Below are 27,216 nucleotides of genomic sequence, written 5' to 3' on the forward strand. Positions count from 1 at the left end.
TGTTGGGGACACGTTGTTTGTTGGGGAAACAGGCCTCTATAGCTGCAGACCTTGAAATGGCCTCAGTGAATAGTGTCTGTGTTTCATTTGAACAATTTTTCTATAAAACACTCAAGCTCCCTGGTTTGTATTTCATGTCATGTACCCGAGGCTACTCACACTCAGCAACGCTTCCCTTTGTGTGGTTTTGATGCACACCAGCTAATCCTCCCAAGACTTTAACTTACACTCAAGGTCACATGATGTCCTTCAAATTTCAAACTGTTTTATTTTAGAGTATTGTTTGTGTACTAACCCGTTTTTCCTCTTTTTCCCTCCCTCTCTGTCTCTTTTTTGTCTCAGTCTTTCTTGTTTAGGTCAAAGTTCAACAGTCATCATGGCAGACGAAGCAGACATGCGCAATGAGCTGGCCGACCTGCAGACACGCGCAGACCACGTAGCTGATGAGGTGCAGTTTAAGACACACATACCAATCTAAAGCTGGATTAACATGCACATTGCACATATGAAAACACACACAATGATATTATTTGTTCAAATAATGACAAAAAAAGATAATACATAACTTTCTACAAATTAATAAAACATTGAATTAGTCCTTTCAAGCCAAAAGTATGTGTTTTCATTTCTGTTCAACTCCAATCTCAAGTCAAATGATGATAAATGTGGTCATGGTCACTGGTTGAAAGTGAATATGATTTACGAGATGTAAACTTTCCATAAAAAGTATCTCACACACTAATATCTCTGTGCAGAATTCAGCGAGATGTAACCTGGGAGGTGCGTCTTTAATCAGTCAGTCAGTCAAACCATAACTCAATTGCACATCTGAAGCCATAAAACGATCTATTCATTTTGTTTCTGTTGGAGCATCCTCTTTAAATATATAAATAAATGAGCATGCAAACCAGAAAGAAGAAAAAACGAGAACATTTGGTCAAAACTTTCTCTGCAGTCTGAACCAATTTTTGGTCTATGACATGACCATTATGCTGTGACATTTCAAAATGACCTGTTCTCATAAGGACACAAATGAGTCTCCCAAGCCTCCAGGCTGCCGCTCCCTTACTGTGACCCCCCTTTGGTTCAGAAATTTTTTAGGACGTCTACTTAATCAAGACTGTGATGGATTTTTTTGGGATAAGGGAGAACTTTACCGTCTTTAATGAGTTGAGGGGAGCTCAGGAAGAGCAGATAATTCTGTGCAGCGGAATAATAGAGAAGCTCAAATGACCTTATTAAACATTCATGAGGAGATAATGCAGGGCCAAGAGGCTCCATGGATGTGATGGGAGGAAACAAGAGGGAGAAACGGGGTAGGTAGGGGATGGATGGATGAATGGAGATGAGGAGATTACCAAGGGGAAACAGTGAAATGAGGATTAGGAATGAAATAGTGTTTGGTTAAAGAAATGGATGGGAGGATCATGCAGAGGGCAGGAAGTTCGCAAACAAAAGGCAAAAGATGAATCCTGGAGGAGAGAAGACGAACAGTCGAGGCTAATTATACGAGTCTAGTATCGTCTACTCTATATAATTCTAATATTAATATTATAAACCCATACTTCCATCTGAACACATTGAGATATTTGTCTCTGTTTCTGCTCTCCTCTAGACTCTCAGCTAATCATCTCTCTCTCTCTCTCTCTCTCTCTCTCTCTCTCTCTCTCTCTCTCTCTCTCTCTCTCTCTCTCTCTCTCTCTTTCTCTTACAGTCTCTGGAGAGCACTCGGCGTATGCTGGCTCTGGTTGAGGAGGTGAGTCTGAGGACCAATCACACACATCACATCACCTTCCACAGCAGCAGCAGGGGAAGAAACATGCTCACATTTGTTGACATTTACCAATACCGTCCCTGAAGCGAAGCAGTTTTTTCTCACAGTGAACAGTTTAACTAACTCTTCTTTATTTCTACAATATGTCTAAAGCAAAATTTTAAGTTAAGTCAATGATTTGTCCAAACATAAAATGCCTCAACTTTTGAACTTGTTATATACTTGACACAGATGAGGGTTAAAGAGAAATGGCGTGTGGATGTCGCACATACATACTAGAGCCTTAGGCGGGGTGCATCAGATCGCCGGTCTATGACTGACTCATAAGCTGCTTTCAGACATGCAATGAATTCCGGACATTTTCAAAAAACTGTTCCTGCCAGCCCCCTTGTTAAATGTCTGGAAAGTATCTAGTAGATTGTAAACGTCATGTCCTGCCTCCTGCATGCTCTACCCATGCAGGACGAGCCCTCATCTGAATGTAACAGACATTTTCCGGTAGTTGTGAACATGTCTGACGCAGACAATCTGCTGCTCCTTCTTTACATTTGAAAGGCAAATGTCCAAGCCAGATACAGAGACAAATAGCTATCCGCATTCACATCCACACGAACATGCAAAGTCTTCAATTAACCTAAGCTACATGTCTTCGGACTGTTGGAGGAACCCTGGACCTTCTTGTTGTGAGGTGCTAACTACTGCACCATGCCACCGAACCAACAGAAAATATATTCACATCAAAAATATTTAAAGTATTCCCTCATGATTAAAATGTTCCATTGTATAACATTTTTCTTCTCAATTGTAAGTAGTTATTTGGGATGGAGGGAGCTTTCTTTTGCATGGAACTGTTGTGGGCACATATAATGATCCTACTGACTTTGTAAACTGAAGCCAAATGTTCAGCTTTTCACTGAAATGATCAAAGGAGGCGCTTGGAGTCAGAGCAGCGGGACCTTGTTGCACAGTAACACACTGTAGAAATATAATGATGGGATGGACAGGCAGGTGTCTGTGCTGGGTTGGATCATCATGCTGTGAGCTGCTTTGTCTGTGAGATTTCAGCTGAAGAAGAAAAGGTTCAGCAAAGATTTCTTTAATAGCCATGTTACTTGGGAAACGTGGGGATGGAACTCCTTGTATGTGGTGCTATAGTACAGATGTGCCCTTTTCAAGTCTTAACTACCACAGTGTCTGGAGAGGATGACAGTTTTTTCCAATGTTTGTTTAAAGGTGTTTTAGAGAAGAAATTTTGTTTGTATGTCAAGAGAAAATAAGCATTACGTTAGCTGTAAGGGCTGCCAATGATGCAGATGTTGTTGGCATTAAATCAGCATGTATCTTGGGACTGTAGTTTCCGTTACGCTCCTGCTGGCCTAAGAGACCAGCCACATGTCCAGATGAGGAACAGTCCTGCGGCTGACAGTGACCTGCTCAACAGACAGGCCTTCTCACTGACACTGACCTTTGAAGATAATGCCAGGAGAATGCCATTTGTTCAGTTCAACTAGTGTTGTTATTATATCCAGAGGTGTGTTAGCTCGAAGTCTGTTCCCCTGGGACACTCCCAGACTGTTGTTCTGGGGTTAAACACCAGTGAAAGGGAAAGACGCAAACAGATACTGTGTCATTTATCTTCCCTCCTCTGTCTGACTGACGACGCTCTTTATCCATCTCACTTAGCGTCTCTCCAGAGAAATAGCCTCAATCTAGACCGCAAATAGGCTATAAAGCAAATGGATAATGGATGAGACTCAACAGCTGCCTTCTTATATAAAATGGTCTCTGGGTTATTTTTTTCGGTTCGATGTTATAATATGCTTTTCTCAAAATGTCTTGATTTAATGAAGGTCAACACTTACTATGAAGATGTTATAAGTCATGAACTGTGGAAAATGTTTTGAAAATGGGATCCGGACATTTTCCAGAGGTCACAGCAGGAGATTCTCCAAGTCAGACGCATTCGCAACAACAGGAAGATGTGAAGAACTTACAGAAGAGGTGTGACGTCTGGGTGCAGCGTGCAGACAGGACACAACTATATATTTTTCCTGCTGCACTAAATTTATGGCTGGTCCCTGATGCCAAAAGTTCTAGAATTAAGACAACTTTTCAAGTTTACATCTCCATCGGCCTGCGTGGTTCCTCTTTTTCCTCCTGAGATATTTGTATTCTTTAGTTGTTTTTTTCTTCAGTTTTTCTTTTAGAAATGTCAACAGACCCATTAATTTGTGGAGAATCTTCCAGACATTTCACTGCTGTGTTCTCAAAGTAGCTCATTACTCTGACATTTACCCGAACATTTTCTACAAGGGGAGCTGGCAGGAAAAGTTCTGGGAAATGTTCTGATCAAATTACATTTCTCACATACAGCCCCTGAGGGTGATGTCAGGAATATGTTCATACCTCAGTGCTGAAAGCCGCTTGAAATAAAGTGACTTTGGTTCATCAGTTTTTATTATTCTGTATGTTGCCACTATTGGCGTAACATGCCATTGAATTATTTTGGTGAAGCTAGTGATTCTGCTCCCCACCTTACTAACATTGTACCTTTCCCTTACACAGGAAGTTGTGAGCACACGCTAATACTCCATGACCTCGTGTTAAACAGGCTTATAGTGAAGCTTACACTAATAGCATAAGTGGAGAGCAGTCGGGAAGCAGTCACACCACACTCGTCCAATCATCTATGTGAGATCTGTGCAGTGATATCCGCCTGTTCAGGCCTGTCCAGATCCGAGTCTGGTCTGCAACTCTATCAGATATATGCATCTGTAATAAGGTTTGATGCGTTGTAATGCTCTGCTGAAAGGCTATTAAAGGACAGTGATGGCATTTAGCCCTAGCTGTCTTGTGTTTCCGCTGCGAAGCTCAAGCTCTGCCATTAATATTACCATTACCAAGTATGATCATTCATTATTAATGGAGGGCAAGAGGAGAATAACTCCTACAAGCAGAGCATAGATTAGTCAAACTCAGCACCACTTGTGTGTTGGTTGCAAGGCTCAAGATGTTTATTTGAGTATCTCACAATGTTTGGAATAACAGCTTCATCCTCTTAACTTCTTTGCATCAAGTCAAGATGTGAAAACCTCCAATTCCAAGCATATCATCGTACATACCAAAATATTGAAGTAGTCATTAGATCTTTACCAATACCAACATGACTGATAGCTAAAACTAACATACCAGAAACAGTGGTGCATAATTGTTTGTTGTTTAAAAAAAATCAACCCTGCTGCTCATCTAATCTACTTTACACTTGCTGGATGCATTGCTGGGTACCCTGGGGGGTGGGGGGTTGCAGTGTCAACTGTCAAGGGTTCTAGATGAGTGGTTGCCAAGACCCCAACCCTAAGTCTATATATATTTATATCTGTAATAAAATGTGTCCTTGTCTCATGTAAATGTGTCCCATAATTCATTCTCTGGACCAGAGTACAAGATGACCTTAAGATGGCAGGGAAGGTCAGGGTGTATCTGTATCAACTGGCTGACATGTTCACCTTGTCGAACGTATAAAATCTGCATGTCTTCTGATTTTGATGATTAAAGGAATTGTTTGTCCTTTTTAGAAATAAACTGTTAACCTTTAGAGTTATTTTACAAAATCAATAATTCTCGAATGTCTCTGATGTTCACACTCTGTAAATCTGTCTCTATAGAGCTAGCTGCCAGTTGGCTTAGCTTAGACTATTAAAATCTACTTTTGAATGAATTCTGATTTACTAATAAGTTATTAACATTATAAAAACAGGAAATATTGGTGCATCAATAGAATCATAATAATAAATTATATTGGGGATAAATTGACTTGGTATAGCAGCACATTCTTTTCTTATTTTCTCAAGGCCGATCCAGAGAGGTTTATATTAAAAGTGTTATCTTCACTCAGGGCCTGCGAGCAAGAGAAATGAGACACTGCTCAGTGGCTCAGAAGGAAATGTGAAGAGAGTGAGAGAGATGGAAATGAAAAAGAGAAAGGCGAGGAGAGTGTAAGAGATAAACAGAGAGATAGAGAGATGAGACTGTGAAGGACATCAGCCCGAATCCAGTGTGTCCATGGAGCAGTGCAGCATCAGGCCCGGGGTCAGACAATATATTACGCAAGCTGGACATGATATCACATTCATGAAGGTTTTTAAAACTGGTACTCTTTAAAAAAGCACACCATAGCCATTTAAATTTCGGATTTCAGATCAGAGATTTGATAAAAGTAATCCAATGAATATATTTAATTAAGGCTGTTGTTGGGGCACATGTCTTGTTCTGCCTAGTCTTGTAGTACGCCAGTCAGATTTTACCACATTTGTGATTGTTTTGAATTGGTGTAGGAAAAAAAAGATTTAAAGTCTAGAAGACATTTTAGGATGGATATTTTATTTTGTGTATAGTGCTACTCTAGACCCAAGGTAACGTGTTTAAATATATGGTGACATTTTGGAAAATTCTACCACAGGTCACTTGTGAAATAGCTTATTGGGGCATATAGTTGTGTTTTACGGTTAGCAGCCCTCATGTGGCTGTGGTAGTTATGACAGGATCAGTTCTTTTTCTTTTATCCATGATGGTTGCACAACCTTAAACACATTTTAGCTTTGTTAAACATGACAACAAGCATCCTAACTGTTTCATAAGCGTTACTACGTATTTATATTCGTAAACATGAAAACAAAGGTCAGATATGCTACTGCCAGCACTCACTGTGTGCTATTGAGAGCATGAGGACCAATGTCTGCAGCTTCTCTGGAAATCGAAAGTGTTGTTTCCAGAGGCGCTCCTCCAGAACGTATTAGATGCTAAGGATCAAGGACATGAATGGTTGTGAGGTTTGAGGATGTTTGGCTTGATTTGCCTCTTAGCCAAAGAGTTAGATGAGAAAATTGACACCTTTCACAAACATTACCTCACACTGTCATTAACTGCTACATTTTCCTGGAGCTGACAAAGGTACATGGACACCTTTAATCAACCAACCAATCATTGGATTTCATTGATTCCAGAATGTATATCTCTATAGATTTGTGTTTTTGTATCAGATTTCCCCTCGGGTGCTGGTTGACCAATGGCAGGACAGCAGGTGGACATCTGGGTCGTTCTGGTGCACTTGTCCCTACATGACTGAATAAGAATAGGAGACATTAGAATGGATATCTCAGCGAAAAATCAATACCAGGCCACTGAGGCTTCTGTCTTAATGTCAACAGACCTCCTGCGCTCTCTCTGTGTTGGTTATTATTCTTATCGCACTCTTCTTTGTCTCTTCTTCCCTACAATTAGTTAATTTTATATAATTTCCTGCCCTTAACATTTCTTAACTGACGTTGATTGCGTTTATTCTAATGACTGTAACTGATACAGACACCACGTTAAGTCTTTTAGCAACACCTTCAATTCACCAGAGGCCACCAAGGTTTTATTTGAAGACGCTAATTTTATCAGCCAACCGAATACTCAAATAGACTTCTTCCCACCACCACCCCTGATTAGTACAGCACACTTAGTACACTTCTATAAACATATTAACTTCCTGAGCAGGTGGTGGTTTTGCCAAAAAGTGCAAACACAGCATCAGGTTCTTAATGGAGACGTTGTGACTCACTGCATCACAGCAAAGTGTGAATAAGGCCTGATAGTGTGTGTGTCTGTGTGTGTGTGTGTGTGTGTGTGTAACTGGCCATACAGAAAGAGGTGATGTCACCGCACCACACGGTGCCAGTTGGCATGGTCAAATATCCTGTCCTGTGTAGTGTCCCTCGCATGTCTGTGATTTCCCATGATTCCATATGGGTAAGCAAGCAGAATCCCTCTATCAGCAAACATTAGCTCTGCTCAGGCTCCCATGCTGAGGATTATATAATTATTCTTTATTTGTCAGCAAAGCTCATGTAATTAAAACCTTTGATGTGATTTTGCTTTACTTATCCCCAGAGAACTTTCTTCACACCCATTCAACATTTGAACTTCACTCTGACACAGATCCATAACCATTGGAAGATTTTTTTTTCACAATTAGTTTTATTGATACATACATCAGTGACACGTCTAGATGGCCTCCAACTCTGAACTATCTATCTATCACGGCTCCAAGAAGGTCAGAGCACTTTGATCCAAAAAAGCTGATGCATGAACCGAACGGCCTTTGGACTTTAATATCTGTTGGAGCAGGCCTCTGGCTCGTGGAGAGCACAAAGCTGTTGTTTTGTTGTACGCACTGTGGCTAATGTGGTTATTGTGCGCTCACTGAAGTGTGTTATTACGTGATAAAGCCCTCGCACAGACACAGAACAGTGCATTTGCATAGATTTCTGTGTGTGTGTGTTCTTGTGTGTCTGTGCTTGTGCCAACTCTGTAAGCCAAATCAGAATGTAACATTACTGGAGCTTTGTCAACAAATCTCTGGTACCAGCCCAGTGAACATTACAAATATAGCACATGCCATTTGGTGGACGAGTTTTTTATCCAGAGAATCTGTGCAGAATTAGCATGCATGAATATTTATGACATTGTGCTATTTTGTTATGCTTGAATCTTTCTATATGCAATCATGTCTCTAATATAATTCATTTAAACAGCTGAACTGCAACAGCAAATATAGTTTCATAGGAAACATAATTGTGACTTGATTCTATGTTTTTATTTACATAATGAGGACAAGTCTTTAATTAACATATTTATTAATAAATCACAGCTCTTTCTCTGATTCAATAAATAAACAATAACCTTTCAGCATAATGTAAACCAAGTGATCTAGCAGAAAACTAAATGTCTGCACCTTCTCTATCCTCTGTTTCCTGTTTCTAATCTTTCTTGTGATGTGAGACTTTGACCAATCACAGGGCAGTTCAGAGAGAGGGCGTTCCTATTGGCTGTTCTTCTAAGCAGCTGCACGTGCACATCCCTATGGTGGAAATCCTACAGGAAGGCTCACTATTCCAGCCTTGGCAACACCTGCCAAAGAATCTTAAAAAGGAAGGAATAAAAAATTTAAAAATAGAGTGTTGGACGATAAATGCACTAAACTGCATGTGGGTCATCTGTCACAAGCGTGTATGAAGCATGCGCATCTGCCGTGTTCATCTGGTGGGAGGGGCTTAGGACAGAGAGAGAGAGAGAGAGAGAGAGAGAGAGAGAGAGAGAGAGAGAGAGAGGCTACAACACAAATGCAAAAGCCACACAATGGAAACACAACCACAACAGAGATGAGTGACAAAGGATGTTGACAATGAAGTGAGCCTAATTACTGCTGTCAAGTGAGCCCTCGTCTGTGAAAACCTAGAAAAGTCAGTCACCGCTTAAACTGAGATGCTTTTCCATTTGAGGTGCGATGGTACATGGTGCTTGAACCGCCCGAAAAAGGGAGGTAGAAAATGTTATTACTTTTTGCTTTGTGGTGCTCCAAGCACCGTGTTATGGTTTTTGCACTTAATGTGCGTGTGAGACATCTCTGCCACCGTACCAACAACACATGTGTGGATGTTGGTTGCAGAAACGTGTGCACTATATTTTTTCTTTGGGTAAACCATGAGATATAACGTGTTTTTTATTGCATTTTAGAGGTCACAGCACATGTTCTTACCTTTGGACAGAACCAGGGGAGATGTTTGCGGTCTGTAGCTTCATATTCATCATATTCATATGAGATCAGTATCAATCCTCCTTTTCAACTTTAGTAGTACATGTCAAAAAAATGTCAAGCTGTCCCTTTCAGGTTGACCCGTTCCCACTGTGCCAGACAAGATCCGTTACCCTGAGAAAAAAAGATTTCAAATTGCAATTTGAACCCCCTCTGCAGTCCTGATAGCTTTGCTCTATTCTGCACAGTTGACCTTCACTGACCTGTCACATGTATTCTTCTTTTCCTTTCCTCCTCACTTCTCTTTGTTCTTTTCTTTCTCCCTCTTTCTCTGTTTGTTAGAGCAAAGATGCCGGCATCAGGACCCTGGTCATGCTGGATGAGCAGGGAGGTAAGCTGATAGGGAAAGATCCCCTCACACTGTCTCTCTTACATTTGCTTTCACTGGTAATCTGCTCGGCCGATTGTCTCCTGCTGCTGCATTACGCTGTATAATGGGAGAGTCGTCATCAGCTGTGTATCCGGAATAACACTGTAGGGTCCCAGTAGACACCAGGGAAAAAAACCTTTATGGTTTAATAATAACTAAAGCAGGACAATAATTCATTTTTATTTAAGCTTTGGCCAAGTCTATATTACCCTAACTTAAATGTGAGCTAATTAGGCTAACATTATTATACTGGATGTGACTGTTGAGCTAGCCTTCTGCTTTGCTTAGACAAGTGTATATTGAGTTAATATTATATGTTGTTTATATTTTAGCTAATGTTATTACTTATAAGTCCTAGAACAAATAGATCAGTGTTTCTAACCATGCTCTCTGAAACCTGGTTGACAGGTTTTCCAGGCACCTGACTGACTGAGAGGTCAGAGGTCATCTGGTAATACATATATTTTAATGTGCTAATTGGACTGGTAACACACTTCATACTATATTTCTTATAGTCCTCGACATCCTCTCCAGGTCTGCCAAGTCTATGGCTCATTTTTTATAAAGAATAACATTAGCACTTCACTGACTTTTCATGTCCGTGAGTTTTCTACTGTCTCACAGAATCCTACTCAGTCCCTTGGTGTAACGTCCTCTGTGGTTCTGGAGGAGCTTTTTAAAGTCTGAAGACATAAGTGACATCACATCAATCCGCAGTTCCAAGCCCCGTTTGCCTGTCACCACTTAACAAATGTGTCCATTCGTTACCTGTCATCAGTGGTAATGGCCTTCATGGACATGAGCTGTGAATAGTTTAACCTAAGAGTGGTTTTTTTTTGGTTCAGATTGCCTCAAGTGTAGGATTTTCACAAGATTTTTTGAGTATTAAACCAAAATTTTGAGAAAAAATAAGTTTGATATAACAGAAAATATTATCAAATGTCGTTATGCTACATTCTGCTACAATTTATGATAACTGAGATTATGTGCACCTGAATTAAGCAAGTAGATATTTTACACATCACTAAATTAAAATGTGTTTTGCCACGACAACTTGCTCTTATATTAGCGATTAGTTGTTAAATATTTACACCCAGAGCTGCCAGATGTAGCTTAACCGACAAAACTAATGGAAGTTTGTTAATGGATTTTATTGTGAGTATATTAAGAATTATATGGAATCTGGACCACACATTTGACCTCACACTTTATCAGCATTTTAAGTTTTGATTTCCAGAAAGAATACCGTATTTTTCAATAACTAAACATTATGTAAATGACATTGGTTTCAACGTCTCATAATGTTGGTTACATAACCAGAATTGGATATTTCCTTTCACTCTAAACTGCACAAATACGAAACATGCACCCAACTATACCTGCATTCACATAAAGTCGGCAGTCAAACTGAATATATGTTTATTTTCTAATCCACGCCAAAGCTAGTTATGTAACTTCCTGTTAACAATGGTGATTGGCACTGTACAGGTTCTTTACACATGACTGCCTTTTTTCTGCCGAGCTCAGTTCTGAGGTGTTAATGCCACAAACCAATTTAATGAATCAGTAGTTTGAAAATAAGTAGTTGCTACTAAGATATTTAGGAGGGAGTTCACTCACAAGCACAGCAGTGTATGTATAAAGCTGGTGCATCCAAATCCTGATGTTTGATAAAATGTAAGATCACACAAATGGATGATTTTAGTCATATCAAGTGTTTAAAGCTTTAAACATTGTAGAGATTTAAATACTTGACATCATGAGCCTGGACAGTGTGAAGAAAAGATAAACACGAACAAAAGAGGAGAGAAGCGGCTAAGTTTGTCCGACCCACTAACAAGCTTCAAAGGATCGTTTCAAAGTCCTATTTTAGTCTGAAGATTTTTGATAAATGTTAGAAGACTTGAGATAAAAATAACAGTTAATACCTGCAAGGGTATAAACTGGTACTCTCCTTACAGGGGTTGTTTTCTGTGCAGATTAAAGGAACATTTATTGGGTGTAGCAGAGCATCTATTCATAGTGTGTGTGTGTCCTCTTTATAGTTCCATGCGTGAGAGAGCAGCCTAATTGGCCTGTCAAAGGAACAGATAGCTGCTGCCCCTCCTTCCCTTCCTTCTCTTCTTTTCTCTATTTCATGTTTCTCTTTTCTTTCCCATGATTACCTGCTCTTCCTCCTTTTTGTTGACCCCCTCTTCTTTTCTCTTGCTCCTCCTTTACCTGGAGATCCCTTTGCTCACATTTCTGATTAAGCCAATTATTGTCTTCATTCTTTCTACTCATCCTTTGCTCATCTCCTCCTTCTTTCATACTGTTAACTACTGAACTATACATGCCTCTATATTATTTGTCTCTGACATATATTCAATGATATTTACATCAGGACCTCTCTAATTGCCATGCCTGTCGCAATTAATAGGACCTTGTCGAGCCGTAAACATGAGTGTAACTGCCCTTTACACACACACATACACACATACACACACATTTCATACATAGGAGGAGGTTTGTCTCGCAGTGATGTATTACCTGTGCTGGAGGTCTCACTGCAGCTAATGACTTGCTCCCTGCCTGACTGTTACATGCACATTGACCCAAATTGCACCTCAGTCAGGGCTGATGGATTGCAGCTTCGCCTCACTGAGCTCATGCATGTAGCGAAATAGTGACTGGCGATGCTTTTGCTCGGAGCACAAATCACTGGTTTCATTGCAACTCCTGCCGGTTGTAGATGTACGAGGAACATGGTTGCTTTTGGTTCGTAAATGATGAACTTTAATTGGCTGAAATGAATAACTGGAGATGGTAAGTTTATATCTCCATCACAGTTTGTCCCACTGACTCTTTTTTTCTGTTTCTCTCGGACCAATGTTCAGTTATGGGGCAACCAAATAATAGATTCACTTACACATCAGTTAATGACACACAGCAAAACAACTTCAGTGTCTCATTTTCAACTTCATGATGTTGTGAGTAAGTCAATTTAGCTGGCAGACAGTTCAGTTTAAAGAGTTCTGTCTTGCAGACGAGTCTTAATTTAAACCTTTTTAGGAAATGTGAAGAATCAAATCCAAGATCTGACTACGACAGGAATTTTTGAATACATTTTGAGTCTTTTGTGCAGACATGCCTAAATGCGAGTTACAATTCAAGATGGAGATGTTAACACCAGGAATGCAACACATAGACAATAAATACAAAATTGACGGCTAAGTATTACCAGCATTGCTTTAATTAATTCAATATGGCTTAATGCCCTAGCTGCTTGAGTTTCAGGCTCACTGTCGTGACTTCCTCTGACATTTAAATGGAACAGAGCTATTGATCGTGCGGTTAACACCTGCGCAGGTCAGAATGACTGCTGTGGAAATTACTGGGTTTTGCACTCGGTCCTCGGAGGAGAGAAGGAGAGGAGAGGAGAGGAGAGGAGAGGAGAGGAGAGGAGAGGAGAGGAGAGGAGAGGAGAGGAGAGGAGAGGAGAGGAGAGGAGAGGAGAGGAGAGGAGAGGAGAGGAGAGGAGAGGAGAGGAGAGGAGATAAGGAGAGAGGAGGGGAGGCCCTTACATGATAATCTTCAGACGAGGGGAGGAGACAGGTTAAGTCTGGCCTTTCAGCTATCCTGCAGAGATAAACAATGCCTCTCTCTCACTTTCTCTCTCTAGCGCAGTCCCCCTGTAGTAACTTTTCCCACTTATATAGTTGTCTTTATGAAACATTGAGGCCATTTATTTGTTCAGATGTAAAAAAAAATGTAGGATGTATCAGATGGAACAGATGTTTAGTAAGGAACATGTAGTTTTCCAGTCCCTTGTTTTGTAGCTGATGTGTCAGCCCCCTGTCAATTGAAGTGGGCATCAGTATGAAATTATATAACCTATTTTAATATTGTCTTCCAGATCAAATGAGTTGGATCTGTTAAAATAAGTAAAAACACCTGAGTATATATGTGCAGGATGAGGTATGGGTCAGGGGAGAATTACATTTTGGTGCGGATACAGATCAGGGGGCAGATCCAGGAATTATTTATCACTTTTTATAACATAGGGAGAAAAGTAAATGGAAACTGCAGCTGCAGATAAGTTCAGTGGAGTACAAAGTTTGGCACTGACTTCTGAAGGATGATAAATGTAGTATAATTAAATTTAAATACTATATTTAGATAAATATAGGTAGAGTACCTGAAGTAGTTTTTAAGTAAATGCACTTAGTTGCATGCTGTCACTGATGCCAAGGTGGCCACTTACCGGATGTTGCTGATGAGTTCAAACAATGATCTACTGTGATGCATTAGCTAAACCTATCCCTCATGTGTGACGAGTTTCCTCTGGAAGACAAAGTGGCGCTTTGCACTGATGGAAATTATTGCTACGCTGCCCTGTGACCATTAAAAAGCCACGGAGAGGACATGACCTTGAATCAAAGCCTCTTCGTGGCTCTCTAACCTCTCTGAACCTCTTGATCACCTGAGGGAGGAAACGTGCACGGCTTCACGTGCCTGAATGATGCCGTGAATGCCATGTTCATTTTAGGACTTGTTTATTCCATATTTCCCTTTCTTCTTTAAAAACCCTGTCTCATTTGAAATGGGTTAGTTTCCGGTTAACCTCAGAATCTTGGTGATGTGACTGAACATCATCACAGCCTTGTCTTTCACTCTCTCTGACATTCATCTCTGCTTTCATCGATGTGCAGTCGTATTCAGTCATAGTGGCAAAGATAACATCAACTTCATGTGCAGATGCAGCTGGAGGAAGCATGCTGCCACTACCACTCAGATGAAACATTTACTCAGAAAACAATTATGTTCATCTGGATGGAGGTAGGAAACAAAAACATAGAATCATGAGGGAAAAAACACATGCAAAGCAATAGATGAAGGAATCATTTGGTTTATAGGTAATCTTCATGCTTGTTGCCTGCTTTGCCCTCTGCCTCTAGCCAAAACACCTTGCCTGTAGCGTAGAGCGCCAAAAAGCAACCAGTCAACTTTATTTCACTGCTCTCATGCCTTTGTCCCTACCAGAACAACTTGATCGTGTGGAGGAGGGCATGAACAAGGTGAACGCAGACCTGAAGGATGCCGAGAAACAGTTAAAAGATATAGGACAATGCTGTGGTCTGATATGCCCATGTATTAAAAAGTAGGTACCGGCCGGGAGCTGTGCGCTCTTGCCTGTCCAGTGCTGGTGGTGGTGATGGTGGTGGTGATGTCTGATGTCTCTCTTGTCACAGTCAATGTCTTTTTTTGTCTCTTCTCCTTTGTCTCCCCCCCCTCTCTACTCCCCCTTCCCTCCTTCCCTCCACCCACGAACTCCTACTCTCTCTTCTCTTCTCACGTGCTTTCATACTTTTGCTGGAAAAATGACAATGTGTTGGTAATCAGAACAACTGGAGCGCATCGAGGAGGGGATGGACCAAATCAATAAGGACATGAAGGATGCAGAAAAGAATTTGAACAATCTAGGACAATTCTGTGGTCTATGTTCATGTCCCTGTAACAAGTAGGTGCTGCCTGTGTCGCCCGACTGCATGTGTTTCAGTGCCTGCCTATACCTGCCTCTCTCTCTCTCCGTCTGCCTGCTTCTGGTGAATATAGCATGGTGACCTGTGGTGTGAGCAGTCAGGCCCATAGCCACGACAACACACTCTCTGTACAGGCACCAGCACTGCATGCACGTGTGGGGTTTTGTTTGCTTAAGGGGAGACTGATTGAGTTAAATATAGCGTGCATGCATGAACACTACACACATCCACAACAGGGCCGATGCCACTTTATTTGCTCTGTGGCCTCCGAGGCTGTGTCTGTCCTCAAAAGCCCTTCATTCCACATTGGATGAGAGATTCTCTTCCGGCAGGTAGCAGGATCAGCAGGGATCTTACACCAACACCCATCATTCCCCTAAACCCCACCCAGGCCCCCACCCTAACACCCTGCAGCGTGATGCATCATGCTGAGTCCGACCAAAGGAGAAATGAACCAGCTGCCTTCTTTACCACATTTTGCGGCCATTTGGAAATTTTATGGATGTTGCTTTTTTATGTTTCATATTAAATAATTGATTGCAATAAATTAAAAGTAAGGTACCTGATTTTAAATTAAATATTTTGGAAATTACTTGTTTTCGAGCTGCATGAGGAGATCAATACCACTTTCATGTCTACATGGCCAATATGTAGGCGGATCTAGGAGACAGTTAGCTTAGCACATACCTGCAGATTGACAACAGGTCATAAAGCTAGCCTAAGCTAACAAAATCCACCTACCATCATCTCGAAAATACATTTTTAAAATGTTTCAAAAACAAATCTCTAGGCCTACACCTCTGTCTATGAGTTCAACAAGATGTGTAAGATGTTTTTTAGTGCTGTTTTGATGGATTTTCATAAATCTGTGAACAGTGTCATGTTAGCTGTTTCACAATCAGAAATACTTTATTGATCCCAAAGGGAATATGGATTTCATTACAGTCGCTGCAGCCAACAATATAAATATATACAGGCCAAGACAATAACATTAAATAGATATAAATAACATAGGTAAGAGTATAAAATAAAAGTGAGTTATAATACAATATATAAAATTAAAAAAAAGCTGAGTAAGAATATGTAAGAAAATTATCCAGTATTATATTTATTTTCTCTTCTTTTCAGATTATTTGTTGAGCTTACTGTCTGCTGGTTTGAGCTTCATATTTAGTGCACAAATATGAGAGTGGTATCTTCTCATCAAGCTACAAGAGCATATAAAGCATATATCTTAAAATGCTTAACTAATGATGTATTTCTTAAAGGTTCAGTGTGTAAGATTTAGGTGAAAGAGACCTCTTGGCAATTATTGAAGATAAAATAATCCCAGTGCTGTTTTCATAGTGTGTTTCATCTAAATTGTAATAATTGTTGTTTTCTTTACCTTAGAATGGACCCCTTATATTGAATTACTTTATTTTTAAATCGGAAGCGGGTCCTCTCTAAAGAAGCTGCCATTTTTTCTGACAGTAGCCCAGACTGGACAAACTATACACCTTTTGAGTTTGTATGACAACTGAAGGCTACCACAGGCTCTCTTTCATGTGAGGTGAGAGGTAGTCATGCAACTTCACCAGTAGATATTACTAAATTCTTCACACTGAACCGTTAAGTTGATTTTTTTATTTTTAATCTTGAATGTATATTTTTATACATCGTTTATATATATATATATATTTATATAAGCTTTTTATATATATAAGGGTATTGTGAAGGTCATGCAACTTATTAAAAGTCAAGCTAAATAACTTAAAAATAAAAAAACGCACACTGAAGATACATTTAAAACAATGACAGCTACTAAATGTCGAACTAAAGATGCTTGAGTTGGCTGTTCCCTCTCCTCCCTCAGGACTGTCCTTCATAATGAAATATCATGCATGAGTCAGGCAAACTATTTTTATTCGAACACTCGATGGATTTCAAACGCATGGTTTTGCCAAACTCGTGCATGATCTGTTCTCTGGGCCTAAACAGCCAAACTATGGCCACCGAGTCATGTCTGAGCTCACTACACTCTGGGACCTATACATGCACTCTCTCTCAGAGCTATAGAAAACACAAGTGTAAGATATGTAAGATGTGACCTTGAATGGTACATTTTTGTAATACTTTTTCTTTGCCTTCTCTGTGTTACTACAGTTAATATGTCCATGGAGAATAAATATCATCAACAGATATTTTAACAACAGATGATTCTTTTCTCCAAAACAGGGCTGAGCAGGATCTTGACATGTAACACATGTGACTAATCTGCTTTATTTGCATCACAGCAGTCATTTTATAAGAGGTGGTGTATGTTTTTATAGAAACTACCTGTTTTTAAAACTTTTGTTTACTGTATGAAGTTAATATTCGGGATTCCCTGCCTCCATTTGATTTGTTTGGGTCCTGTTTCCACATGTGGTGGTTTTTGGGTTCAGATCTTGTCTATTCTATAGCTCTCTGGTCCTCCCCGTCATCAGCCACTCGTCATGTAATCCTGTGGTTATGTCATGTGCATCATCTGAGCCAGACTCTTTATACTGCAGCCCTGGGTCAAATAGCAGAGGAAAAAATAATTCTTGCTTGTTGTTATAAACTGTCTGGAGGGTCTGATGGGTGTGATTTACTGCCTCAAGACAACAATGTTGCATGTGTGCAAATTATGTTTTTAAAAATGTTAAATTATTCTCAATGGGGACTTCCATCCATAAGGCACTCCATGCATAACAAAACAAATGCTAAGAATTACATCAACTATTTGACTGTATGTGTGTTATCCTAATTTGCATCCAGAAATGAAATGAAGGGCTGATCAATGATACTGTGTTAAATTCCTGCATGTAAAATGATCACATTATTACATTTTTATTTTTGGGGTTGGTTCTCCACAGTGGATCTAACTGTTTGGTTTTCTTTTAACAGATACAACATGTATCTGAACTTGTCCCTCTCTACATGTTTCCCTTCCCCGTGTCAATGCCTCTGCCTTGCATGTGCTCTCACTCTGCATGTTTACATGTACTGCATGTGCGTGTGTTTGTGTCTCTTCTGGTCACTGTGTTCTGTGTTTGTGCCTCTCTATGTGCTTGTGGGAGAGTTTTCTGAGTCTCGATCACTTTTTAACACAAGCCACATGTGAGCTTATTGTGCTCAGATTCAATTGATCTGCATGAGAGATCAATTATTTACTAACTGACTGCAAATGCATGTATATGACTTTTATCAAACGTGCCATGTTGCTTTTTCGTAGGCTGATTGGCTTGAAACCGTACTATACAATGCATTCTAAACATATATTCATGTATATGTTTTCATAGTAAGTCGCTAGAAAACAGGCACTTCTATAGACACACACAGTAACACTTCACTGCACATACACATGGCACACACTGTGGCCGATGTCCACTTAAACATACACCCACAGTGCACCTAGTCTTGGTTACATTCAAACAGTTAAACAAGTGCACACACATTCATGTACACAAACAAATACATCTACACACACACACACATACACACAAATACACAAGACAACAGTTTCACTGGCCCTGACTGAAATGTGTGTGTGGCAGGATTAAGGGCGGTGGCCAGGCCTGGGGAGCGAACCAGGATGGTGTGGTTAACAGCCAGCCTGGGGCTCGAGTGGTGGATGAGCGTGAACAGATGGCCATCAGTGGGGGCTTCATCCGCAGGTAAGTTTACTCTGTGTGTGTAGGTGTGGGTTTGCGTGTGTAGCTAGCATGCTTATGTCTTTCTGTGTGCTTGTGTTTGCGCGTATTTGAGTGTGTGATAGTTTACAGCTACAGTGCTATATGAGGCTTTTCCCTAATAAGATTTAGACCTTCAAAGTAAAACAAATCATTCACCATTATTGTATATTATTCTATAATATGATGATATATTATTATTATGGACAACATATCAGTCACTTTCCTACTGTTAGCTGCAGGAACAAAGCATCAATAAAAATCGAATCAATAATGATGTTAAGACCTTGACAGGCTGAAGGAATCCTCAGAGTCACCGGGATGCATTCAGCTCAGTCTGCAGCAATAAGTAGCCATGAATCATATTTAGAAAAACAAGAGCAAAATATTTGCACATGTTAACTATTGAATGTTATTCCCCAAGTTTCCAAACTTTTTGTTTGTGACCATCAAATCAAAGCACGTTCAAAAGGGCTACAATTATCTAAAGATAGCAATTATTGTAGATAATTCCAACAACATTTAGGACAAATTTCTGTAAATGTTGGTGATTTTTGTGACACACTGAAGGGGTCCTGACTACAATACATAACTCAAGCATTTTCAATCTTAGAAAAAGTTCTATCCTACTATATATATATAGAACTTTTTTAGTCCATATTGTACTGTACAGTTGCTGTACAACACTGGCCAATAATTAATCCCACTTCCTCCTCCTATGTGCACCAGGGTAACAGATGATGCCCGGGAGAACGAGATGGACGAGAACCTGGAGCAGGTGGGCGGCATCATCGGTAATCTGCGTCACATGGCCCTGGACATGGGTCAGGAAATTGACACGCAGAATCGCCAGGTTGACAGGATCATGGAGAAGGTACTGTGCAAGGCGCACTACATGTATCGACCACTGAACGGAAGAATAACAGATAATTTTAAATTCATGGTTATTGGTGGATACAAGCCAACACTATATTTTGAGTATACTATAAGACATGATAGGCTTTAATAATCCATAAGGAAATTGTTGAAAAAACACATTCTTATTCAAGAATAAAGTTAAAAAAAACAAAAAAAAAACGACAGACAGACTGCAGCAGGCTGCCGCCCGGGAGGAGACTTAGGGGAGAGGGGGCTGGTAATGTGAGTAAATGAAAGGCTAACAACTGAGAAAACAATGTAGCTAATATAGTGGGCACATTATAGCATTTAGCTGATATTTAGCATGCTGAGCATTAGAATATGTAGCAGCGGTAAGAGCTTTGCTGGTTCTGAGCAGATTAAGCATGCGTTTGACACAATAATGGAGAATAATTTATTCATCCATCGTCCATTAGTTCAGCATGTGCCTCTTTATTAACCTTACTCCCACCTCCACCATTCAGCACTGGCTTTACAACTGTTACCTGAACTGTTTCAAAACCTGTCGTGTTTCTCCTTTCAGGCCGATTCCAACAAGACCAGGATTGACGAGGCCAACCAGCGTGCGACGAAGATGTTGGGCAGTGGCTAAACTGCGGCGAAAAAGTGCTTTCATCCCTCTTCCAACCCCAGAAACCCTGAAACAACAACATCAACCAAAACCCCTTCCAGCACCCATCACCAATGGCGCCCACTTCCTTGGCTCAACAGCAGGCGCTGTGTAAATCATGCTTTTATTGTGATACTTGTAGAAGTTTGCACATGTACACATATCATACATTCCTCAGCCCTCATTCCTCTCATCCCTGCCCGTCACCTCCCTCAGCCCCCCCCCCTTCTAATTAGTGTTGTTCTGTGTTGTCACTCTTTTATGTTTGTTAAGAAATAATAGTGCTGTCACTTAACATCCACTCAAACTCTCTCTACACTGTACCAATGGTTCTTCTATGGCTTCATTGATTCTAGATCACGTGTCCTGCTGTCTTCATCGCTCTTTTTTCTAAGCCTGTGTGTAATATAAACTATATGTACAACATGTCCTCACCCCTCTGTCAGAATTCTGGTGTCGTCAATGTAAGACACACTGTGTATTCATCAGTTATGATGTGATGATACATGATAGGGCCAAAGAAATTTGTCGTTAATATAATGGACATGAAACCTGCACATGTTTATAACCAAGACCACTATTTAAATACAGATATTTAATGTACATATGGAGCTGCTTGGATCTTAAGAACATAGTAGACCAAGGTATTTCTAAGTATTTGAGCCTCTTGGATGAAAATGTGACTGTTGGAGCAACCAGTATCGTGTCAACCCTATTGATGGAGCAGTATTAAAACAATTTGAGGCCATAGATTGTATAGTATGTACGTTTTCCTCAGGGAGCTAAATCTAACCATTCAAAAGCAAGTTATGAGCTTTTAATCAATATGTTGTAATTCACAAAAATTCATATACGTATCTTAAGGCTCAATGTATGGCTGAAAAACTGCATTTGTGTTTTGTCTCATTATGAGGAGGTCTTAACCATCTGACAAATATTGGACATTAATAAGAAAAGCTAACATAGTGATTGATGATGAAAAGGAGATGGAGCGTTGCTAGGGATCATAGTTCAACAGCAATCGATCCCCCATATTTCTACCTATTCACATACCAGGCCAGACCGCTTTACCCATGTGTCAACCCGAGCAACTTCAAGTAGTGCGTTAAATGTGTAATGCATGTCCATTCACGGCTAGAAGACACTGAATATTTCATATATACAAACCAGAAATATCCTAACATGGCAACTGCATGCTACATATGTAGGCCAGGCCGAGGAGAGGCCCTTATTTATCTTCAATCGTGCCACTCTTTTTGTTTCATGTCTCTTTACCTTTCCAGACTGTGACCATCACTGTAAAATAAACCAAACCATCATAAATGTAGAAAACAAACTGAGCGTCCTTTGTATTTTTATGACACTAGAACACGGATTTCATATTGTGAGAGAATGTTTTTCATGTTGGATTACTATGGTTACTTTGAACTGCAATTACAACTGAAGAGCTAAACTAACCAGATGAGCTGTTCTAATGCACTTACTCACATATTTAACCTGTATACACATTAATTCAGATATTGAAGTTTACAAAGGCCTTTTTTAGGTGATTAATAATATGTTCACAGCTCAAGGGAACATAAATGCAATGTGATGATACAACCTACTGGATTCACCCAATGCAAGAGAAAGTGTGCTCTCCTGTGCGGCTCCACAGCGAGGTCAGAGGTCAGAGGGCTTATCCTGACCACTGGTTTTAAAGGTACTTCGAACTAAATGTCTAAAACAAGCAACGTCAACATATATTTCAAGCACCTTTCTGTATCTAGCATGGAGGAAAATATAAGATTGCAGAGAGAAAGAGAGGAAGAGACAGAGAGGGAAAGACATGCAGCAGCATATTACACTAATGGATATCTACTGTGGTGCCGTGGGCTTAGGACGGATTAGAGTTTACCATGTGACGAGGAACACCCACACTCGCACACACACTTCAAGTTGAATCAACAGCCGATACACAGCGTAATCCACTATACCTTGCTTACATCCGTTTCCCTGCTCCACTATATATTTGTGGTGTGTGCATGTTCAATCAATAAAAGTAAATGGTTGATTGTTAACATCCATCAACATTTAAAACCCATACATGGTTGTTTTTTGGTTTATTAAATACATAAACATGTTTCTGCTAAAATGATAGCGTTTTGAAATGATCCGATCTTCTCCTCACATGCACTTGCTTTAATAGTTATTTGAAATGGATAAATAAATCAAACAAATTTGTTTTCCTGTTAACTGAGCACTAAAATCTCTGGTTTGAACCAGGAGCTCCCCCTGCTGGTGCCTCACGTCTTTAAAATTGCATTTTTTTACTTATCCAGCTGATGATGCCGAAGAAGAGATTCTCCTTCTATTTAACAAATGAAAATTAGTTTATTCATCATGCAGAGTAATACAAAAAAGCCTATGACAGCTGGTGTCTATTGTCGTGTGGAGCACTGGATGAGCAAATAGCAGAAGGTCCCAAACTGGGAGAGTGGAATTTGAAAATAATTGGTAGTTTAATCCCAGGGGGTGATGTTCTAATGAAGAAAGCTCCGCATTTGCATAAGTAGAAATATTTCAGGGTGTGGCCTCATACAAGAAGCTAATATATTTTTTTTTTACATCTTTCTAATAGATGCCTTGTTTGAGTAGTAGGTTTTTTGCTTGTTTTATTTATCAGATGTGATGTTCTAATCATGGATTTGTTGTACATGTAGTTTGGATGGTATATATATAATGCATATCAATTATCCATAAGTATTTGCAATTATATGAGATAGGTTGATAACTGATGATAATACTGGCTCATTACGGTGTTTTATCTGTTGGTTGATGAGCACTGTCCCAACCCAATTTCAAATAACTTTCATAGTTATTTACTTATTCAAGTTAAAATTGAAACAGCACAAAAGTAGCTGCTGCCCAAAGGAGGGCCATTTAGTCTTGGGAAGTAACAAACCAATTTCTCCATAAATCTTTCTGGCAATGATGTAATTCAATTATTGAGCGTTGGTAAATTAAGAATGTGTCATGAAGTGACCTGACCCCAAAACACATCTTCTCATGCGACTTGATAGATTCTTTCATTAGACCCTCAAACCCTGACTGAAGTTAACCACACGTCAAGATCAGAGCATTAAGGACTCCAGCTGATATTGATAATAATACAAATAATAATAATAATAATAATAATAATAATATAGTTAGTATTTAAATGTAAACAGTTTATATCTCGCTATAATATGATAATGCTGTAGAAACTTTGCAACAACCACAGGTTATATACTATATATATATACTATATATAAATAAATAGTATATATATATGTGTGTGGTGTGTAGACTGTATATAAAAACAATCATAAACAACCAACCTACACTCACCCACCACCGTTTCGGAAAATGGACCAATCAGCAGCTCGGACGTAAAAGGCTTCGGCTCTCTCCGGTAGTCACATGACGGCGTGTCGTGCTTGTCCGTCCTGATTCGCCCTCGTTAGCACCGGGACTGTTAGCACCGGGACTGTTAGCATCCACAGCGGCACCATGTTCCGAGCCGTGTTCCGTCTGTCCGCCGCCGGGAGCCGGACCGTGGCTCGGTCACGACCCTGCTACTCAGGTGGGACTGTCCGCTTCACTCATGGAGTTGAAACTAATAACCGATGTTAGGAAGAGGACTTGATTTGACTTAGCCGGCTAGCCGCTTAGCTTGTGTGTGTGTGTGGGTGGAAGCTAGCGCAGGGTGACATTGAGGTGTTCTCATGAGGAGAGATCCTCGTGGACCGGACCGGAGTGTTCTCATGACTCGTCGCATCTCCTGGAGTATTTTAACCGAGGAGTCTTGACTCTGATTGGAGCTGAGAAGCCTCGACCTTGTGATGACCCCTCTGGGATCGTGCCTGAGTGTCAGCGGCTGCAGCAGTTCACAGGAAGCAGATAACAACACGTTAATAACCACCTCTGACCATGTTAGCTACAGTGTTATATATATATGTACTTTCACAGGTTGAACCACTGATGTTACTGCCGGGGGAGCGTGTGTACTCTAGTGATGGTGACACGAATCAGATGAGTCCATACTGACAAGATTTAATAGATGTGTTATGTGATAAATGTGAAGTTAGGATTATGCCAGTCTATAGTTAGATGCATCCTGGGATGTCTTGCTATTTGTTATTTTTCTGTTGGCTGAGACAAGTTATGGGCAATAACAATGTTATGCTTTCTGTAATTGCTTCCTAATGTGGGTTTAATATTTTTAAATCGTTGTGTTGTGGAGGTCACATGCACTAAGTCAAGTTTAGTTTGTCCTCTATCATGTACAACGCGTTAACAGACACACATCCACCAACCGGATCGACCATGTATCTAAAGATGCTGCTTGATTTTATTATTTGTATTTTTTTGTAAGTTATTTATTAGAACAAAACAGGAGTACATAGACAGAAATGGCAATGAAAATAACACGCAGTGCAGGGAGAGGCAGAAAACCCAGTAAGCCTTTTTAAAGCCGCCACCTAAGTAATATTAAAAAATGTCATTCAGAAAATGATAGGACTCCTTATGAGAGTTATTGAATTGATAATAACACGATCAGTATATTAAAGCAAATACAAAGACGTTATATAAGCAAAGGATTTGTGTATGTGATGTGGATATGTGTGCACATGCCTTCACAGCTGAATTTAATATGATATCATGGTTCCTCGAAGCACTGAACAAGTACCGTTATAACTCCTGGTTTCTGTAAAGACACAATCTGTTCTGTATTTAATAGAAGTGTTACCTGCAGTATTTTATTTTTCTCTTTAAAGATCAGCCTTAGACGTTTATAGAAAGAATAGTTTTATCTTTAAGTCACACTCAATGCCATATTGTCAAAGTTAAATGTTGCCTTCACTGATCTGAAACAATGTGTGTAACGTTACTGAATATATTTTTCGATACATTGAGTTTATTCAAAATTTGTACTTCTTTCTTTTGAAATCTCTGTTATTGTCAAAACACATGAATAGTCTACTAACTTTGGAATAACATTTGACCCTATTTATAACCATATGTATAAATGATAATAATTAGGATTCAACATTTCATAGTCTCTATTTCTACTTCATGATTTCCAGCCCCACTGGCCTCCAGATGTTACTCCCATGCTAAGGTGGAAACAGACGAGGAGTTTGATGCCCGCTGGGTCACCTACTTCAGCAAACCCGACATCGATGGCTGGGAACTGAGGAAAGGTGACTGTGCATGGCTGATGTTCATCGTGTTCTGATTACGTGTTTATTTATCATTTACTTCGTTCACTCAAAGTTATGGTTCCAATTGGTAATATGGCAATTTTAATATGTTTGTGCTTCTGTGAACTAATCTTGGCATTTTCCAATACTTTCAACCTAAAGGCATGAACACCCTGATTGGGTATGACCTGGTGCCTGAGCCCAAAGTCTTGGATTCAGCACTGCGAGCTTGTCGAAGACTGAATGACCTGGCCAGTGCCGTCCGCATCCTTGAGGCTGTCAAGGTGAATTCTTCTTCCTTTTTGGGCTCACTTAGGGTCAGCCATACATTTTTCTTCAGCAGAGAGCTGAAACTGATGGCAGTCCCAGGACCAGATGTATAAAATATGTTTTAAACAATAATTGTAAATTGTGATAGTGAATTGTCTGATACTAATAACTCAACTACTCACCATCCAGAATGCATATTTTGCCGGTGACAAAATGCGTCACGTGTTTTGTTGATTTTGTGTGTGAATTTGTGTTTGTGTTTTGCAGAACAAAGCAGGCCCCTGCAAAGACATCTATCCCTACCTGATCCAGGAGCTCACCCCCACCCTAACAGAACTCGGCATCTCAACACCAGAAGAGCTTGGCATTGATAAGTTATAGACTGTCAAGGTGAGACTGAACTATATTGAACTATTAACTTGGGAAGGTGATTATGCTTTTGGAAAGATACAGTAAGTAACTTGTAGACCCGGAAGTAGTGATGCTCTCCAGTGCTGTATACCTATGCTGGCCCTATCTGACTCATGAAATTAGATTAGAGGTAATATTGGATATCATTTGCTTGCAGCTGAATTAATGCTTTGTTCCTCCTTCCTCAGGTCATGTGATGTATAAAGAGATCCTGATTATCTCCTGTCAAAAATGTCTATATTGTTGATTAAATCCATGCTGTCCTGTTGTGTACAAAATGGTGGACCTAATAAAGAAAAACAATAATTTTATAATGTGTCAGTTTTCCTTTTCTCTAAATTGTTCTTCTTATTCTATACGCCGTGTCATTTTTGTTAAAGCAGCCTGAATTATTGATGGTTGTGTTACATTTAATATGCTTTGAGTGCCGGGGCTTACAATGGACTAGAGCTACTGTTGTTGTCAGTAATTACATCTCTGCTTCACCTGCTGGCATAACGTTGAGTTATTAGCAGTTTTGTTGTTATTGGAGTGAGTGCAGGATGTAATAGCAACTAAAATACTTGTCAGTTGTGACTCAGTGTCAACACTCACTGTCCAATGTTTTACCCTTGTATATGACCAAATAATATATTAAAATCTTTTAAAGGGAAATCTGATCAAGACATTCAGCAGCACAGGTACAAACAGAGTTACAGACAGAAACACAACATGACAAAATTTAAAACAACTAAAGGTCAAACAGGGAAATCCTATTTCAGCTTCTTAACTATGCCAAGTTTTAA

General features: G+C 39.9%; 2 protein-coding genes across 2 annotated transcripts; both read left to right on the plus strand.

Annotated features, from left to right (window-relative positions):
* Positions 1 to 376: 376 nt before the first annotated feature.
* LOC132998815 (synaptosomal-associated protein 25-A-like) lies at positions 377 to 20,507 on the plus strand. Its single transcript, XM_061068561.1, has 7 exons — positions 377 to 448; positions 1,715 to 1,756; positions 9,693 to 9,741; positions 15,163 to 15,280; positions 18,863 to 18,982; positions 19,727 to 19,871; positions 20,439 to 20,507. Exons 1-7 carry the CDS (start codon positions 377 to 379, stop codon positions 20,505 to 20,507), a joined length of 615 nt encoding a protein of 204 aa, XP_060924544.1.
* A 3,469-nt stretch (positions 20,508 to 23,976) lies between these two features.
* LOC132998488 (cytochrome c oxidase subunit 5A, mitochondrial-like) lies at positions 23,977 to 26,745 on the plus strand. The gene is made up of 5 exons (XM_061068165.1): positions 23,977 to 24,129; positions 25,634 to 25,750; positions 25,913 to 26,034; positions 26,288 to 26,410; positions 26,620 to 26,745. The coding sequence occupies exons 1-4, from the start codon at positions 24,057 to 24,059 to the stop codon at positions 26,399 to 26,401; spliced, it is 426 nt and encodes a 141-aa protein (XP_060924148.1). The 5' UTR covers positions 23,977 to 24,056; the 3' UTR covers positions 26,402 to 26,410; positions 26,620 to 26,745.
* The last annotated feature ends 471 nt before the right edge of the window (positions 26,746 to 27,216 follow it).

This window comes from Limanda limanda, chromosome 3 (assembly GCF_963576545.1).
Source record: "Limanda limanda chromosome 3, fLimLim1.1, whole genome shotgun sequence".
Lineage (NCBI taxonomy): Eukaryota > Metazoa > Chordata > Actinopteri > Pleuronectiformes > Pleuronectidae > Limanda > Limanda limanda.

Coding starts and splice junctions, on each gene's coding strand:
- LOC132998815 (XM_061068561.1), top strand. CDS start 377: ATGGCAGACGAAGCAGACATGCGCAATGAGCTGGCCGACCTGCAGACA. Junction 449..1,714: donor CAGACCACGTAGCTGATGAG/GTGCAGTTTAAG, acceptor TTTCTCTTACAG/TCTCTGGAGAGCACTCGGCG. Junction 19,872..20,438: donor TTGACAGGATCATGGAGAAG/GTACTGTGCAAG, acceptor TTCTCCTTTCAG/GCCGATTCCAACAAGACCAG.
- LOC132998488 (XM_061068165.1), top strand. CDS start 24,057: ATGTTCCGAGCCGTGTTCCGTCTGTCCGCCGCCGGGAGCCGGACCGTG. Junction 24,130..25,633: donor GTCACGACCCTGCTACTCAG/GTGGGACTGTCC, acceptor CATGATTTCCAG/CCCCACTGGCCTCCAGATGT. Junction 25,751..25,912: donor TGGCTGGGAACTGAGGAAAG/GTGACTGTGCAT, acceptor TTCAACCTAAAG/GCATGAACACCCTGATTGGG.